This window comes from Hippopotamus amphibius, chromosome 7, assembly GCF_030028045.1.
Source record: "Hippopotamus amphibius kiboko isolate mHipAmp2 chromosome 7, mHipAmp2.hap2, whole genome shotgun sequence".
Lineage (NCBI taxonomy): Eukaryota > Metazoa > Chordata > Mammalia > Artiodactyla > Hippopotamidae > Hippopotamus > Hippopotamus amphibius.
In genome coordinates, this window is record NC_080192.1 from 106,889,733 (window position 1) to 106,905,775 (window position 16,043).

The 16,043-nt window shown below is 35.7% G+C and overlaps 1 protein-coding gene across 19 annotated transcripts in view; it reads left to right on the forward strand.

The window, feature by feature from the left end:
* NRXN1 (neurexin 1) overlaps positions 1-16,043 on the forward strand; it is a 1,070,346-nt gene that overhangs the window by 52,822 nt on the left and 1,001,481 nt on the right. Inside the window, exon 3 of one of the 19 annotated variants that reach the window (XM_057740886.1) lies at positions 6,754-6,772. The exons of the other annotated variants lie outside the window; for them this stretch is intronic. Coding sequence (XP_057596869.1) covers positions 6,754-6,772 — 19 coding nt within the window. The remainder of the gene's footprint in view (positions 1-6,753; positions 6,773-16,043) is intronic. 19 annotated transcript variants of the gene reach the window in all.

Sequence of the window (16,043 nt, forward strand, 5' to 3'; positions counted from 1 at the left end):
GCTCACCAGGACCCAGGGGGAAGGAGCAGTGACTCCATAGGAGACTGAACCAGACCTACCTGCTGGTGTTGGAGGGTTGCCTGCAGAGGTGGGGGGCAGCTGTGGCTCACTGAGGAGACAGGGGCACTGCTGGCAGGGGTTCTGGGAAGTGCTCACTGGCATGAGCCCTCCCAGAGTCCTCCATTAGCCCTATCAAACAGCCTGTGGGCTCCAGTGCTAGGTGGCCTCAGGCCAAATGACCAACAGGGTGGGAACACACCCCACCCATTGGCAGACAAGCAGATGAAAATGTCATTGAGCTCTGCCCACCAAATCAGATTAAAGCCTTACTGAGCTCCACCCACCCAGCCCTACCCACCATCAGTCCCTCCCATCAGGAAGCACCCACTAGCCTCCTAGATAGCTTCCTCCACAACAGGGCAGACAGCAGTATCAAACAGTATCAGCAGTATTTCGTCCTGTGAAACTGAAAACCACAGCCACAGAAAGATAGAGAAAATGAAAAAGCAGAGGACTTTGTACCAGATGAAGGGACAGGATAAAACCCCAGAAAAACAACTAAATGAAGAGCAAATAGTCACCCTTCCAGAAAAAGAATTCAGAATAATGATGGTGAAGATGATCCAGGACTTTGAAAAAAGACTGGATGCAAAGATCGAAAAGTTTACCAAAGACCTAGAAGAATTAAAGAGAAAACAAACATAGATATGCAACACAAAACTGAAATGAAAAATACACTAGAAGGAACCAATAGCAGATTAACTGAGGCAGAAGGACGAATAAGTGACCTGGAAGACATAATGGTGAAAATCACTGATGCAGAAAAGAATAAAGAAAAAAGAATGCAAAGAACTGAAGACAGCCTAAGAGACCTCTGGGACAACGTTAAACACACCAACATTCGCATTACAGGGGTCCCAGAAAGAGAAGAGAGAGAGAAAGGAACTGAGAAAATACTGGAAGAGATTCTAGTTGAAAACTTCCCTAACATGGAAAAGGAAATAGCTACCCAAGTGCAGGAAGCACAGAGAATCCCAGGCAGGATAAATCCAAGGAGAAACACATGAAGACATAGAGTAGTCAAATTGACACAAATTAAAGACAGAGAAAAGTTATTAAAAGCAACAAGGGATAAACAACAAATAACACACAAGGGAACTCCCATAAGGTTAACAGCAGACTTCTCAGCAGAAACTCTGCAAGCCAGAAGGGAGTAGCACGATATATTTACAGTGATGCAAGGGAAGAACCTACAACCAAGAATACTCTACCCAGCAAGGATCTCATTCAGATTCGATGGAGAAATCAAAAGCTTTACAGGCAAGCAACAGCTAAGAGAATTCAGCACCACCAAACCAGCCCTACAACAAATGCTAAAGGAACTTCTCTAAGCGGGAAACATAAGAGAAGAAAAGGACCTACAAAAACAAAACAATTAAGAAAATGGTCCTAGGAACATACATACTGATAATTACCTTGAATGTAAATGGATTAAATGCCCCAACCAAAAGACACAGACTGGCTGAATGGATACAGAAACAAGACCCATATATATGTTGTCTCCAAGAGACCCACTTCAGACCTAGGGACACACAGACTGAAAGTGAGGGGATGGAAAAAGATATTCCATGCAAATGGAAATCAAAACAAAGCTGGAGTAGCAATACTCATATCAGATAAAATAGACTTTAAAATAAAAAATATTACAAAAGACAAGAAAGGACATTACATAAAGATCAAGGGATTCATCCAAGAAGAGGAGATAACAATTATAAATATATGTGCACTCAATATAGAGGCACCTCAATACATAAGGCAAATGCTAACAACTATGAAAGAGAAAATTGACAGTAACACAATAATAGTGGGAAACTAACACCCCACTTACGCCAATGGACAGATCATCCACACTGAAAATTAATAAGGAAACACAAGCTTTAAATGACACAATAAATCATCTTGATTTAATAGATATCTGTAGGCCATTACATCCATAAACAGCCGATTACACATTCTTTTCAAGTGCACATGGAATATTCACCAGGATAGATCACATTTTGGGTCATAAATCAAGTGGTGGTAAATTCAAGAAAATTGAAATCGTATCAAGCATCTTTTCTGACCACAATGCTATGAGATTAGAAATCAATTACAGGAAAAAAAAGTGTAAAAAACACAAACACATGGAGGCTAAACAATATGATACTAAGTAACCAAGAGATCACTGAAGAAATCAAAGAGGAAATCAAAAAATACCTAGAGACAAATGACAAAACACAAAGATCCAAAACCTATGGGATGCAGCAAAGGCAGTTCTAAGAGGGAAGTTTATAGCAATACAGTCCTACCTTAAGAAGCAAGAAAAATATCGAATAAACAACCTAACCTTACACCTAAAACAATTAGAGAAAGAAGAACAAAGCAACCCCAAAGTGAGCAGAAGGAAAGCAATCATAAAGATTAGATCAGAAATAAATGAAAAAGAAATGAAGGAAACAATAGGAAAGATCAATGAAACTAAAAGCTGGTTCTTTAGAAGATAAACAAAAATCTATAAACCATTAGCCAGACTCATCAGGAAAAAAAGGGGGAAGATGCAAATCAACAGAATTAGAAATGAAAAAGTAGAAGTAACAATGGATACCACAGAAATACAAAAGATCATGAGAGACTACTACAAGCAACTATATGCCAATAAATTGGATAACCTGGAAGAAATGGATACATTCTTAGAAAAATACAATCTTCCAAGACTGAACCAGGAAGAAATAGAAACTATGAACAGACCAGTCACAAGTATGGAAATTGAGACTATGATTAAAAATCTCCCAACAAACAAAAGCCTAGGGCCAGATGGATTCACAGGTGAATTCTATCAAACATTTTGAGAAGAGCTAACACCTACCCTTCTCGAACTCTTCCAAAATATAGCAGAAGGAGGAACACTCCCAAACTCATTCTACAAGGCCACCATCACCCTGATACCAAAACCAGGCAAAGATGTCACAAAAAAAGAAAATTACAGGCCAATATCACTGATGAATATAGATGCAGAATTCCTCAACAAAATACTAGCTAACAGAATCCAACAGCACATTAAAAAGATCATACACCATGATCAAGTGGAGTTTATCCCTGGGATGCAAGGATTCTTCAATATATGCAAATCAATCAGTGATACATCATATCAACAAATTGAAGGATAAAAACCATATAATCATCTCAATAGATGCAGAAAAAGCTTTTGACAAAGTTCAACATCCATTTATGATAAAAGCTCTCCAGAAAATGGGCATAGAAGGAAATTACCTTAACATAATAAAAGCCATATATAAGCATCCAAAAGCCAACATTGTTCTAAATGGTGAAAAACTGAAAGAATTCCGTGTAAGAACAGGAACAATGCAAGGATGCCCACTCTCACCATTATTATTCAACATAGTTTTGGAAGTTTTAGCCACAGCCATCAGAGAAGGAAAAGAAATAAAAGGCATCCAAATTGAAAAAGAAGTAAAATTGTCACTCTTTGCAGATGATATTATACATAGAAAACCCTAAAGACTCTACCAGAAAACTGCTAGCACTAATTGATGAGTTTAGTAAGGTAGCAGGATACAAAATTAATGCGCAGAAATCTCTTGCATTCCTATACACTAACAATGGAAGAGCAGAAAGAGAAATTAAGGAAACTCTCCCATTTACCATTGCAACAAAAAGAATAAAATACCTAGGAATAAAGCTGCCTAGGGAGGCTAAAGATCTGTATGTAGAAAACTGTAAGACACTGCTGAAAGAAATCAAAGACAACACAAACAAATGAAAGGATATACCATGTTCTTGGATTGGAGGAATCAACATTGTGAAAATGACTGTACTACCCAAAGCAATTTACAGATTGAACGCAATCCCTATCAAATTACCAATGGCATTTTTCACAGAACTAGAACAAGAGATCTTACGATTTGTATGGAAAGGCAAAAGACCCCGAATAGCCAAAGCAATCTTGAGAAGGAAAGATGGAGTCGGTGGAATCAGGCTTCCTGACTTCAAACTATACTACAAGGCCACAGTGATCAAGACAGTATGGTACTGGCACAAAAACAGAAAGGAAGATCAATGGAACAGAATAGAGAACTCAGAGGTAAGCCCAAACACATATGGGCACCTTATCTTTGATAAAGGAGGCAAGAATATACAATGGAGAAAAGACAGCCTCTTCAATAAGTGGTGCTGGGAACATTGAACAGCAACAAGTAAAAGAATGAAATTAGGACACTTCCTAATACCATACACAAAAATAAACTCAAAAGGGATTAAAGACCTAAATGTAATGCTAGATACTATAAAACTCCTAGCGGAAAACATAGGCAGACACTCTATGACATACATCAAAGTGAGATCCTTTTGGACCCACCTCTTAGAATAATGGAAATAAACAAATGGGACCTAATGAAACTTAAAAGCTTTTGCACAGCGATAGAAACCATAAACAAGACAAGAAGGCAACCCTCAGAATGGGAGAACATACTTGCCAACGAAGCAATGGACAAAGGATTAATCTCCAAAATATACAAGCAGCTCATGCAGCTTAATACCAAAAGAGCAACTAACCCAACCTACAAATGGGCGGAAGACCTAAATAGACATTTCTCCAAAGAAGACATACAGATGGCCAACAAACACATTAAAAGATGCTCAACATCACTAATCATCAGAGAAATGCATGTCAAAACTACAGTGAGGTATCACCACATACTGGTCAGAATGGCCATCATCAAAAAATGTAGAAACAACAAATGTTGGAGAGGGTGTGGAGAAAAGGGAACTCTCCTGCACTGTTGGTGGGAATGTAAGCTGGTACAGCCACTGTGGAAAACAGTTTGGAGGTTCCTTAAAAAACTAAAAATGGAGCTACCATATGATTCAGTAATCCCACTCCTGGGCATATACCCAGAGAAAAGCATAATCCAAAAAGAAACATGTACCATAATGTTTATTGCAGCACTATTTACAATAGCCAGGACATGGAAGCAACCTAAATGCCCATCAACAGATGAATGGATAAAGAAGATGTGGCATATACATACAATGGAATATTACTCAGCTATAAAAAGGAATGAAATGGAGCTATATGTAATGAGGTGGATAGACCTTGAGTCTGTCATACAGAGTGAAGTAAGCCAGAAAGAGAAAAACAAATGTTGTATGCTAACACATATATACGGAATCTAAAAGAAAAAAAAAAATGGTACTGATGAACCCAGTGACAGGGCAGAATAAGGATGCAGATGCAGAGAATGGACTGGGGGACACAAAGTTGGGGTGGTGGGGGGTGAAGGGGAATCTGGGACAAAGTGAGAGAGTAGCATAGATATACATATACTACCATCTGTAAAATAGATAGCCAGTGGAAGTTGCTGTATAACAAAGGGAGATCAACTCGATGATGGGTGATGCCTTAGAGGGCCGGGGTGGGGAGGGTGGGGGGGAGTCGCGGGAGGGAGGGAATAATAGGATATGTGTATAAATACAGCTCATTGACTTTGGTGTACCTGAAAACCTGGTACAAGAGTGTAAAGCAATTAAATTCCAATAAAGAGCTTAAAAAAATAACAACAAAACAAAACAAAACCTATGGGATGCAGCAAAGGCAGTTCTAAGAGGGCAGTTTATAGCAATATAATCCTACCTCAAGAAACAAGAAAAATCCCAAATAAACAATCTAACCATACACCTAAAGAAACTGGAGAAAGAGGAGCAAACAAAACCCAAAGTTAGTAGACAAACTGCGATGTTTGTAGAGACATGGATGGACCTAGAGACTGTCATACAGAGTGAAATGAGTCAGAAAGAGAAAAACAAATATCGTATATTAACACATATATGTGGAGTATAGAAAAATGGTACAAATCAACCCGTTTGCAAGGCAGAAATAAGAGACACAGATGTAGAGAACAGACATATGGACACCAAGTGGGGAAAGCAGGGAGGGTTGGGGGGGAATGAACTGGGAGATTGGGATACCAAATTGTATACTCTAAATATATGTTGTTTATTGTCTGTTAACTGTATCTGAATAAAAGTTATTAAAAAAAAGCCTCCAAACATTATGATATTCAAATAATCTAGTTTGCATTAGAAGGAAACTATAATAGTGATAAAAGGCAAAGCTCAAAAAAAACTATTTCTGGAAAGAAAAATAATTTGATTAAAATGTTCTTTTTAGGCTCATGGAAAGATGAAGGTCATTAAAAGAGCTCTATTGTATCGGGTAGCATAAAATGCAAAAATTCATAGGTTGTTATACAAAGATAGCCTACAACTTGATTTAAATATGACAACCCTGGGTTTAATTTCTTTTTCATCTGTATCAAGGTAGTGAACTTTCAAGATTTTATTATTTGTTTTCCTTCAACTGATCTTAATAATTTTTTTTGTGATAGTGCAAAAGATTCATTAAAAGTCAGAGTTTGAATTAAGAATAATTCTTTTTGTAGGGTCCTTTAATTGTTTGGATTTTCTGAGGTCTTCTTGCTGTTTACCTTTACATACATTAATTGTTATTATTGGAATTAATGTGCTTTGCTATACCAAAGAACCCCTAAATCTGTAGGAATCTAACCAGTCAAAATGTGGGGTGCCAGATGTCTTGATTTTAGAGAATAATGTTCTGATGATATTAAATATAGGGCTGTGAACTTTCAGTACTAAGCTTTAATCTAGGTATAATTATTAAATAAATCAATTAAAGAGTTGCCTTAGTGCTCCTAAAGTTAGATGCGTGTTCAGATTTAAAAACTCTTTTTACTTCCTATATGTTTTCTAACACTCATGAAACGACTTCTTTAAGTCATAAATAGTTTGGTAAAATCCAAATAGTGCTGTATTTTCTGCTCTAAACTGTCTATTGCTAGTACAGTTCTTTTCTGAAATGTATTAGTCCATTCTAAGAGCCACTGATAAATTACTATCATAAAGTAAAAGCTGGGTAAATTCATCAAGAGAGTTTATAATTATTTAAAGTCAACCAACATTTATTAATCACTTACTATATGTTTAACATTTGAGATACAAAGATGAGAACATTAATTAAATGAAAATTCTTGAGCATCTGCTATGTTAAAGGCATTTTTCTAGTCTGGAGTTACAGAAGCAAAAGAAGTTAAGATCTCTTATGGGTCTCACATCATTAGGGAAGAAAATCAGTCAATAAGTAATTACCATATTAATTAATGATACATGCTCTGTAGAAAAAACTGTGTACATGACTGACTGGGTGTGTACTTGCAGTGGGTGATCTGGCAAGATTTCCATGAGAACATGATAATAGAAAGGCAGGAAGGAGGCAGTCATGTGTAGTGCAGGGGGAAGAGCATTTCAGCAGAGGAAACATGCAGTGCAAGGGGACCAAGGTGGAGAAGGGCTTGGAGTGTTCCTGGGACTGAAATGGAGGTAAGGGGAGAGAGTGAGGAAATAAAAGCAGAATAGAAGTAGAAATATAGACCAGGATAAGGCATTTAAATATTTCTCTAACTGATGTGTCAATTCTTTGGCAAATTCTAAGCAGAAGAATATGATACAACATGGAACAAAGAAATGACCAGTGAAGTTAAAATAGAGGTTATTGGAAACTTTTAAAAGAAGGATTAGTAGAGTAATGGAGACAAAACCCAACTGGAGTAAATTGAGAGGAGAATAAGAAAGAGGAAGTAGAGGTAGTACCTACAGAAAATTTTCAGTGAAGAAGAGCAAAGAAGTGAACAGCACTAGGGGAATTTATGTTCACAGTAGTTTTGTTGCAGAAAGAGGGACCCCTTCCAGGGCTTGAGAGTGGGCTCTTGTTTACCACTGGGAAATGAATTGTCCAGATACATTTAACTAGATTTTCTCCAAAAGAAAATGTTAGAGGAAGCACATAAGGAATTGAAATCATTTTGAATGTGTTTGTATTAAATAAATATGATGGTCAAATATTGAGGCCATATAAACCTCTATTGTCTTTTAAGTTCATGTGTCTTATGTCTCCATTTGATTATCAGAAATTTAAGTTATGTATCTGAATTAGCATTAACAAAAGGTCAGAAACTAATGTGGGATTAAAATGGATGAGAAATTTTTAACAATAGATATCGAAAGAAACTGATTTGTTTAAAACAATTTTTATTATTTAAAGCAATAAATTGGAAGATATCATAATAGCTTTTTTCTTAGTTGCTGACAGCTTGATCTAATTTAGTGCCAAGTGTCATAAAAGATGATTTACCAAAGCAAAACATATAGTTTGAATATACCCAACAGAGCAGTAGCTGATATAGTTATGTGATTTAGTAGGAGGTGTTATCCTGTTAAATCAAAATATAGTATTATTCACTTTTTAAACAATAGAAAGAAGCTTGATTTATTAATGCATAGCAGTTACAGTACATTTTCCAAGGAAATTGAAGTAGATTTCCCCCATCCATTAATTTCCATTACCGCCCATTCATTTCTACCCACTGGCAGCCAGTGTACTCATGCAGCGTTTGCCTCACATTTTCTATTAACTGATGTTTAGCAAATCCCACTCTCAATCTTATCAAATGACAGGCACTAAATTTTTTGGCAATCACGTTAAAATAGAGATTCTAATTGGGAAGAAGTAACATAATAGGTAGCACAGAATGTCTTTCTAATGTAATGCCCATTAAGACGTTTATATGCGGAAGAGAGTTGAAGATTGTGCTCTTTTTCAGAGAAGATGTAACCTTTTTCCTCATCATGCCTAATAAATGCCCAGGGGAAGCAAAATAATAAGGCCCTCCATTCTTGTCAGGGGAAAACTAAAGTAGCATGCTAGACCTACAGGCTACAGGAATGCTGTTAATTGCAGATGTTATTAGTTTTTTGGTTTTTTTAAAAACCTCTGTTGGGATTGGGGGGAAAGCTGAGGTGGCGCCATGCAGAAGATTTAATTGGCCCACAGGCAGGCCTGTTAAGAACTTCCAGCACCTGACATTTCATAACAGCAGAGAATCATATATACATACACATATATGTGTAATTCTCTCACATATCAATAAAATGCATAAGTGCTTTAGAGTTTCATGAATTTGAAATGCAGTCTTAATTTTCAAAAAATACTGGATAGAAAGTGTTCAGAATAACCGGGCAATTAAAAAAATTAGAAACATTAAGTGAGTTTTTTGTTCATTACTATTAAGAAACAGAATATACAAAAGCTAATGATGTATCATATCTCTTGTATTTTGAAAATCTCCATTTTTAGTAGGTATAACTTTAAAGAATTGAAAGTCATAATTCTATGGGAGAGAAGACAACATGATCTGGAAAAGTGATGGTAGGTCCTTTACTGGCTTCATATGAAAAGTTCCTATAAATATATAAAACTAAAACTTTGTATGTTTGTGTAAAAAGCCTAAAACTAGCATAAATACTGAGGTCCATTTTAACTAGAAAATTGCATTCTTATATAAAATTTTAAGGTTTTTCTTAAAAAGTACAATCTTTTCTTTCCTTTGACTATGTTATTGCAGTTATTCGTGCATAAAATTTATTAAGACCTGCTAATTTCTTGTCAGCATTGAAAACCATAGGTTTTAGCTAGCCAGCGATCTGACATGACATCAAAGAAATCCACAGAAGATTTTACAAGTTCATAAAATCTTAGAGAAAGCAAAACTTTCTGAACCATTCAGACAAAAATAAATGTAATCAGGGCCATTAGGTAATCATTCTAAGTCACTTTTGAAATATTTAAGTTTTAATAATGTAAGTCAATTAAAAACATCAGTTTTAAATTTATCATTATTAAAAACATATTTGAGTGTCTATTACATAAAAAGCTCTCAAAGAATTTTATCTGCCAGGTTTGAAAGCAGAGTCCTTTACAAATGATCAATAAATATAATAAACTCTATTTTATGCCAATGCATTATTTTTCTATTTTTTCTGTATGAGCATAACTAATATTTTTCATTCATATAGCCCTCCAAACTGTCTTTCACTGAAATGAAACATATTAAACATATACATATATATTATATATATACACACATATACATATACAGCATACACACACATACATGCATATATATGTGCATCTGTGTCTGTGTGTATATAATAAATTGTGGTGCTGTATTAAAATGCTTCATAATTTTTTGAGAGAATAAAGCGGATATGAAAGTCACATAGTTTTTTTCTCCCTTTACTGACTTCACGATGGATTCTTATAGAAGTTGTTTAATGAGACATGCATCTAACTGTGTACTCAGCTCTTAAAAATAAAATTTAAAACTGGAAATTCTATGTTTATTATTACTTCTTTTAAATGCAGTTACCTGGGCCCAACAAAAACTCCAGAATATGTTGCATATTTTCTGTCTTTAACTCTCTTAAGAAAGAATATTAAGCTGTCGTAGAAGCATCAATAGGACTGTTCTCTTTTTTTTTTTAAGCTCTTTATTGGAATATAATTGCTTTACACTCTTGTACCAGTTTTTGAGGTACACCAAAGTGAATCAGCTGTATTTATACATATATCCCCATATCCCCTCCCTCCCATGACTCCCCCCCACCCTTCCTGTCCTGGCCCTCTAAAGCATCACCCATCATCGAGGACTGTTCTCTTAAATGACTTAATGGAAGTTGGAATCTGACCAGATTTAATACCTGATTATGTAACAATATTTTTATGTGAGAATGTACCTTAAGGTAAAAATCTACCTGAAACAAAGCATTTATGTATAACTGCCACATTATAATCTCTAAAGAAAAGTGGATCTAAATAAATAGTTGTCAATCAAATCATGTAAAATGAATGATATCTAACTAAGTTTAAAAAAAATTCATGGCACCTTCTCTTACAAAACGCAAAATTCTTTTTTTTTTAAATTTTATTTATTTATTATTTTTTGGGGGGTACACCAAGTTCAATCATCTGTTTTTATACACATATCCCTGTATTCCCTCCCTCCCTCGACTCCCAAATGCAAAATTCTTTTGGAGACAGAGTGATCACAATTATTTGATACATTTGAATATTTATAAATCAGGTTTTATTTTTTTTTTAAAGCATATATTTGATGGAGAGGGAAAAAAAAATCTGTTATCTTTTAACTGAAAAGCCAGACTAATTTTTGTGTTCTCCATCTTAAAAGAGCAAATGGACAGAATGCATATTTCTATGCTGCAGCATAGTAACAAAATCACTGGGAACTGTATATTGATTTTGTGATCACCTGACACATATGAATTCATTTTAAAGGTGATCACAGGTTTCTCATTGCTTGAAATACTTCTTGACTCTTACTTTAAAATGGGAATTGGGATGGCAGAAAATTTGAGATGATTAATAAGATAAAGGTTTTATCTTTGTATGGTCTGAACTTTCTGAGTGAACCATTTCAAATGTATCAATAGTTCAGATGACAAGGATTTTGTAATTATTCCTGATGAAATACCATAACAGGATTTTAATATCTTCATACCCCGTTCTTCTGCATAGTAGGCAGAAAGTGAGATTCTGATTACTGTATTGCTCTATTTTTTATCACGTGTAAAGCAATGGCATATATTTTGTCTGTTGTTATTTGATCTCAAATTAAACTGGGATGATGCTGGGTACAGGGACACCATAATTGGTTAAACAGATGTCTTTCGTTGACTATTTGCAAGACGTTGTGTATGGTGAATAGAAAGAGGCCCTTACTTTCAAAGTTATTCAGTAAATAGAAGAGAGACATTTATTCAAACTTAAACTTTCCTTGGAAGACATAATTTTCATTAACAAGCTAAAGGTGTCTGCTTAAAAAGTAAGGCCCTTACCAGTTAGTCTCTCTGCTACTTTGTATAACTGTGGGGAAAAATCACAACTTGCCTTTTTAAACATGCGTGTGAGTGCCTGTGTGTCCCCCATTTATGCAGACTGGCAGAGTCTCCATTAACAGTGATCACTGGAGAATTTCCTGTGTGGCATGTTTGTAAGCACATAGTTCAACCCTCTATACTTGTAACATAAATTCATCAATTAAGGGAAATTATAAATAAAGCTGTTGAAGGAAAGATAGGGTGAAGTACATTATAATAAAGATGCATTAGAGGAATTGTAGTATATTTTTCCATTTCACCACTATAAAATGTTTTTAGGAGATGAAAGAAGGAAGGGGAAAGAGAAAATGAGGGAATAAAGAAGGAAAGAGAGAGAGAAGGAAGGAAGGCAGTCATGAAGGCAGGAGAGAAGGAAAGAAGGAAGGTACAAAGGAAAGAATATAGTTGTTCTCCTTCAGATAGGTCAGGTCTGAGCCATTGCTTTCTTTAATATCAGAACAACCCTTAATGGTCAGTGGCATCCCAGCAGGTGCTGTGGTGAAGTAAAAACTGACAGATTGATGTGGCAATTCCTAGTCAGATATAAGCACAACAAAAGAACTGGGCACTTGCAGCATGTGCTATAGTCAGTTTAGTTTATGATTATGGTCACACCCATTTACCCTTAATGTGAAGGGAATGGAATTTCTTTTCCTTGGAAAAAAAATCTGTTGTAAAATAATTATTTATATAGCCTATCTTAGACATTCTGTGATTCCAGACAACAGGACTAAGCCATCCTCGTGCACTGCTGATAACCTTGGCTCTGTTTTGCCTTCCTCTCATGCCTTCTTCTGTAGGGCTGAGTGTACAAAATGTGTTCGATACTTGCTAGTTGATTGATAGCAAACAAAACCTTAGGAAGGCTTCACCTGTGGTTTGAAAAATTAAGATCAAATGGGAGCAAAAGATTAACAGACTAACTGGTACACTTTTCTTGATGAGATTTAAATTGTTTTTATGCTCAACATTCATGAAAACTTGAAAAATCTGAAAACAGCATCCACAGCACAAACACAATTTCTGAGGCAAAACTAACAGTTAAGTCACCACTGACATAAGAAAGCAGATATAAGGCAGTGAGATGCAGTAAAAGTTGTGAAGCTTGTGGTGGTGGATCCCAGGATCTTGAATACAGTTGCTTTGGGAAATAAGAGTAGGCAAACTTTCTTGGTTTTGTGGATACAAAGACTTACAAACTTAGAAGCTGTGATGTGTGGAGATTTAAATTTAAATTTCCATGGTGCTAACTAGGAGAAGATTCTCCATCATTGGATTGCCCTGGTGTTTAAAACACTTGCCTTGAGCTTTCCTAGCAACTATGAAGTAAGAATCAGTGACCTCAGGGGAGACTCAGAAAGGTGATCAGTATTTTAATTGGAGGGCGGGTATGAAAAACAGTGATAGAGGGAATTATAAGCTGAAGGCAGATGGGCCTTTTGTTAATATTAACTATGAGAACATCCTAATTGTGGAACAGAACAGAGGTGTAGGACAGCAGTCCCCAACCTTTTTGGCACCAGGGACTGGTTTTGTGGAAGACAGTTTTTCCATGGACGGGGGTGGGGGGTAGAGGTGGGGTGGGGGGGATGGTTCAGATGGTAATGCGAGTGAAGGGGAGCAGCAGATGAAGCTTCGCTCGCTCACCCTCTGCCCACCTCCTGCTGTGTGGCCCCATTCCTAACAGGCTGCAGACAGTTACCAGTCCACGGCCTGGGGTTGGGGACCACTGGTGTAGCATACATTTTTATCCCATTTATTATTTCATACAAATATGAGGAGTTCTCAATGTAAATGAAGGTGAGAGCATTTTGTTAACTTAGGAAATAGTCGTATTTTCAGAATCACTTCATATGTTAAAAAGGTACCCTAAGGGCAAATGCCAGCTTGTTCTCCAAATGCTTTAGATTTCTTAATTGCCTTTAATTTTTTATTTTAATTTCTATTTTTTAACCATCAAGCCTACTCTATAAATTGTCTTCAGTTATAATTAATAACTAATAGAAAAATTTGTAGATTGTCAAATGTAGCAGATGGTATATATAAGAATAAACCCTGTTCCATGGAAAATATGTTTGTCTCTATGTATATACAATGATCTTTTTCTTCCTAGGAAGAGAATTACTAAAACCCCCCTTTATTGACCCTGAGTCAATACCACAAATGCCCAGAGTATGGATCACCATTCTGGGCCATTTATCCTCATGTGGACACCAACCTCAGTGCCAGAATTACTGGCCAAAATGTGTGGTCTGATTGAGTATATTATGTACCTTTTTTCCATATAGTATAGCTGAATCCAAATTGATAATATATTCTTTATTTTTAATGTATCTGACTAGAACTTATATATTCCCTGTAGCTATATGTATAATGTTCTTTATAACCAGTAACCATGTGAATTAGATCAACAGCTACACCCTTGAGCAGTATAGACGAGTTATGTAAAACAAATGATGAATCCATCCTATATATAACTTTTTTTGTAGTAGTAGTTTTTAATGTTTATTCCTTAAAGTGTTGTTCAGGAACCAGAAACATCAAGATACCTTGAGATTTCGTTAGAAATGCAGAATCTTAATGTTAAATCCACACGTACTGAGAACGGATCTACATTTTAACCAGGTATTCTGGAAATTTGTATACATGTTAGTTTTAGAAGCTATGAACTAGATGACTAGCCAGAATCAAGGGTAAACATTTTTAAATGTTTTTTCTTTTTTAATAATTACCAATGAAAGCAATTTTGAGGAATGGACAGGTGGGAAAGACATAGATAAATACAAGACTACACTAGGTCTTAGGGTCAGAACGAAACTTTGGGAAAGAAAGTTGGAATTTGGCACAAAAATTGAAGACAAATGTGAACTCATAGAAGTTCTTAAGTATGTGGATGGGGTGGGGGAAGGGATATGTGGGAAGGCTGCTTGTGGCAGGATTGTTGTGAGCTCTGAAGTTGTAAATAACCAGCACTGATCGGAATTATGAAGACATTGAAAAGGATGAACATACCATCCAAAGGAAGTGATTTTTGTATAGAAATGTGAAGTAATTATGATATGTATTCACTTATGAGTTAATATCTGCAGCCTATTGAAGTTGTTAGTAACTAGGGACTTGTATCTAAACATAACAAGTCTTTTCTATAGGTTGGTTTGTCTCCAACACATCAGACAGGAAGAAACTCTCTGCGATGTTACCTGCAGCTAAAGAGCTGAGCCATGGTACACTCTCGGAATGGAAGCTTTATACCGTATGTGCTAAAGTAATGCTGGTGGACAAACAGTGGCTCAAACACGACCTCTATTTAGATACGTGACTTAGAAAATTTTATCTTCTCTTGCTTCATCTGTCTGTGGTTTTACAGCCTAGAATTATTGTAAGATTGAAGTAAAACAGTGTATGTAAATCACTTGGCATAGATTAAGCATACAGATTGTGGTAATTCTCATTATTTATTAAAAATTGTATAGCAGCACAGGTCCCTGAGTATGTTTGGAATACATTCTGGCAAATAGTAGCAGCTGAAAATTTCACAAAATCGTTATTTGCATTTTGTCTAGGTTTTTTTTTTTTAATCAAAAGAAGCATTCTTTTAAAATGAACATAAAAGTTCATTACTGCTGGTGAGGAAGGTATTTATTCTAATCTTGGGTAACACAATGATAATAAAACCTGTTTAGGTTTTAGAAACCTATGTAGGTCTTCTTATCCTAACTGGGGAAGTAAGATTCTGGTTCCCAAAATGACACCCTGCAAGGAGGGATGGTATCCTGAAACAATAAAGAAGTACCAAATTTCAAACATTATGCTTGATTTATTATGTTCTTATAAAAAGGAAGAGAATAGATGTAATTGGTAAAAAAATGTAATGTCCAAATGGGATTCTTTTTTATCATTAAAAAAACAACAACTGTATCCTTGAAAAGCAGTTTCCTTTCACAAAATATCAGTGATTTGCTGTCACCTAATCACATTTCTGCTCTATTTTAACTTTATAGAATGTTGAAAAGGTGTCTAGAGAGGCACTGTAGGGAAAGGGGAAATTTATTTGAGGTCAAGCATTTTGAAACCACTACATACTGCTTCTGTCCTAAGAATTCTTAAGTATTAAGTTTGCATACTATTTCTGTCATGGTGTCTAGAAAATAATTGGAATCTAGAACTGAATTCTGATC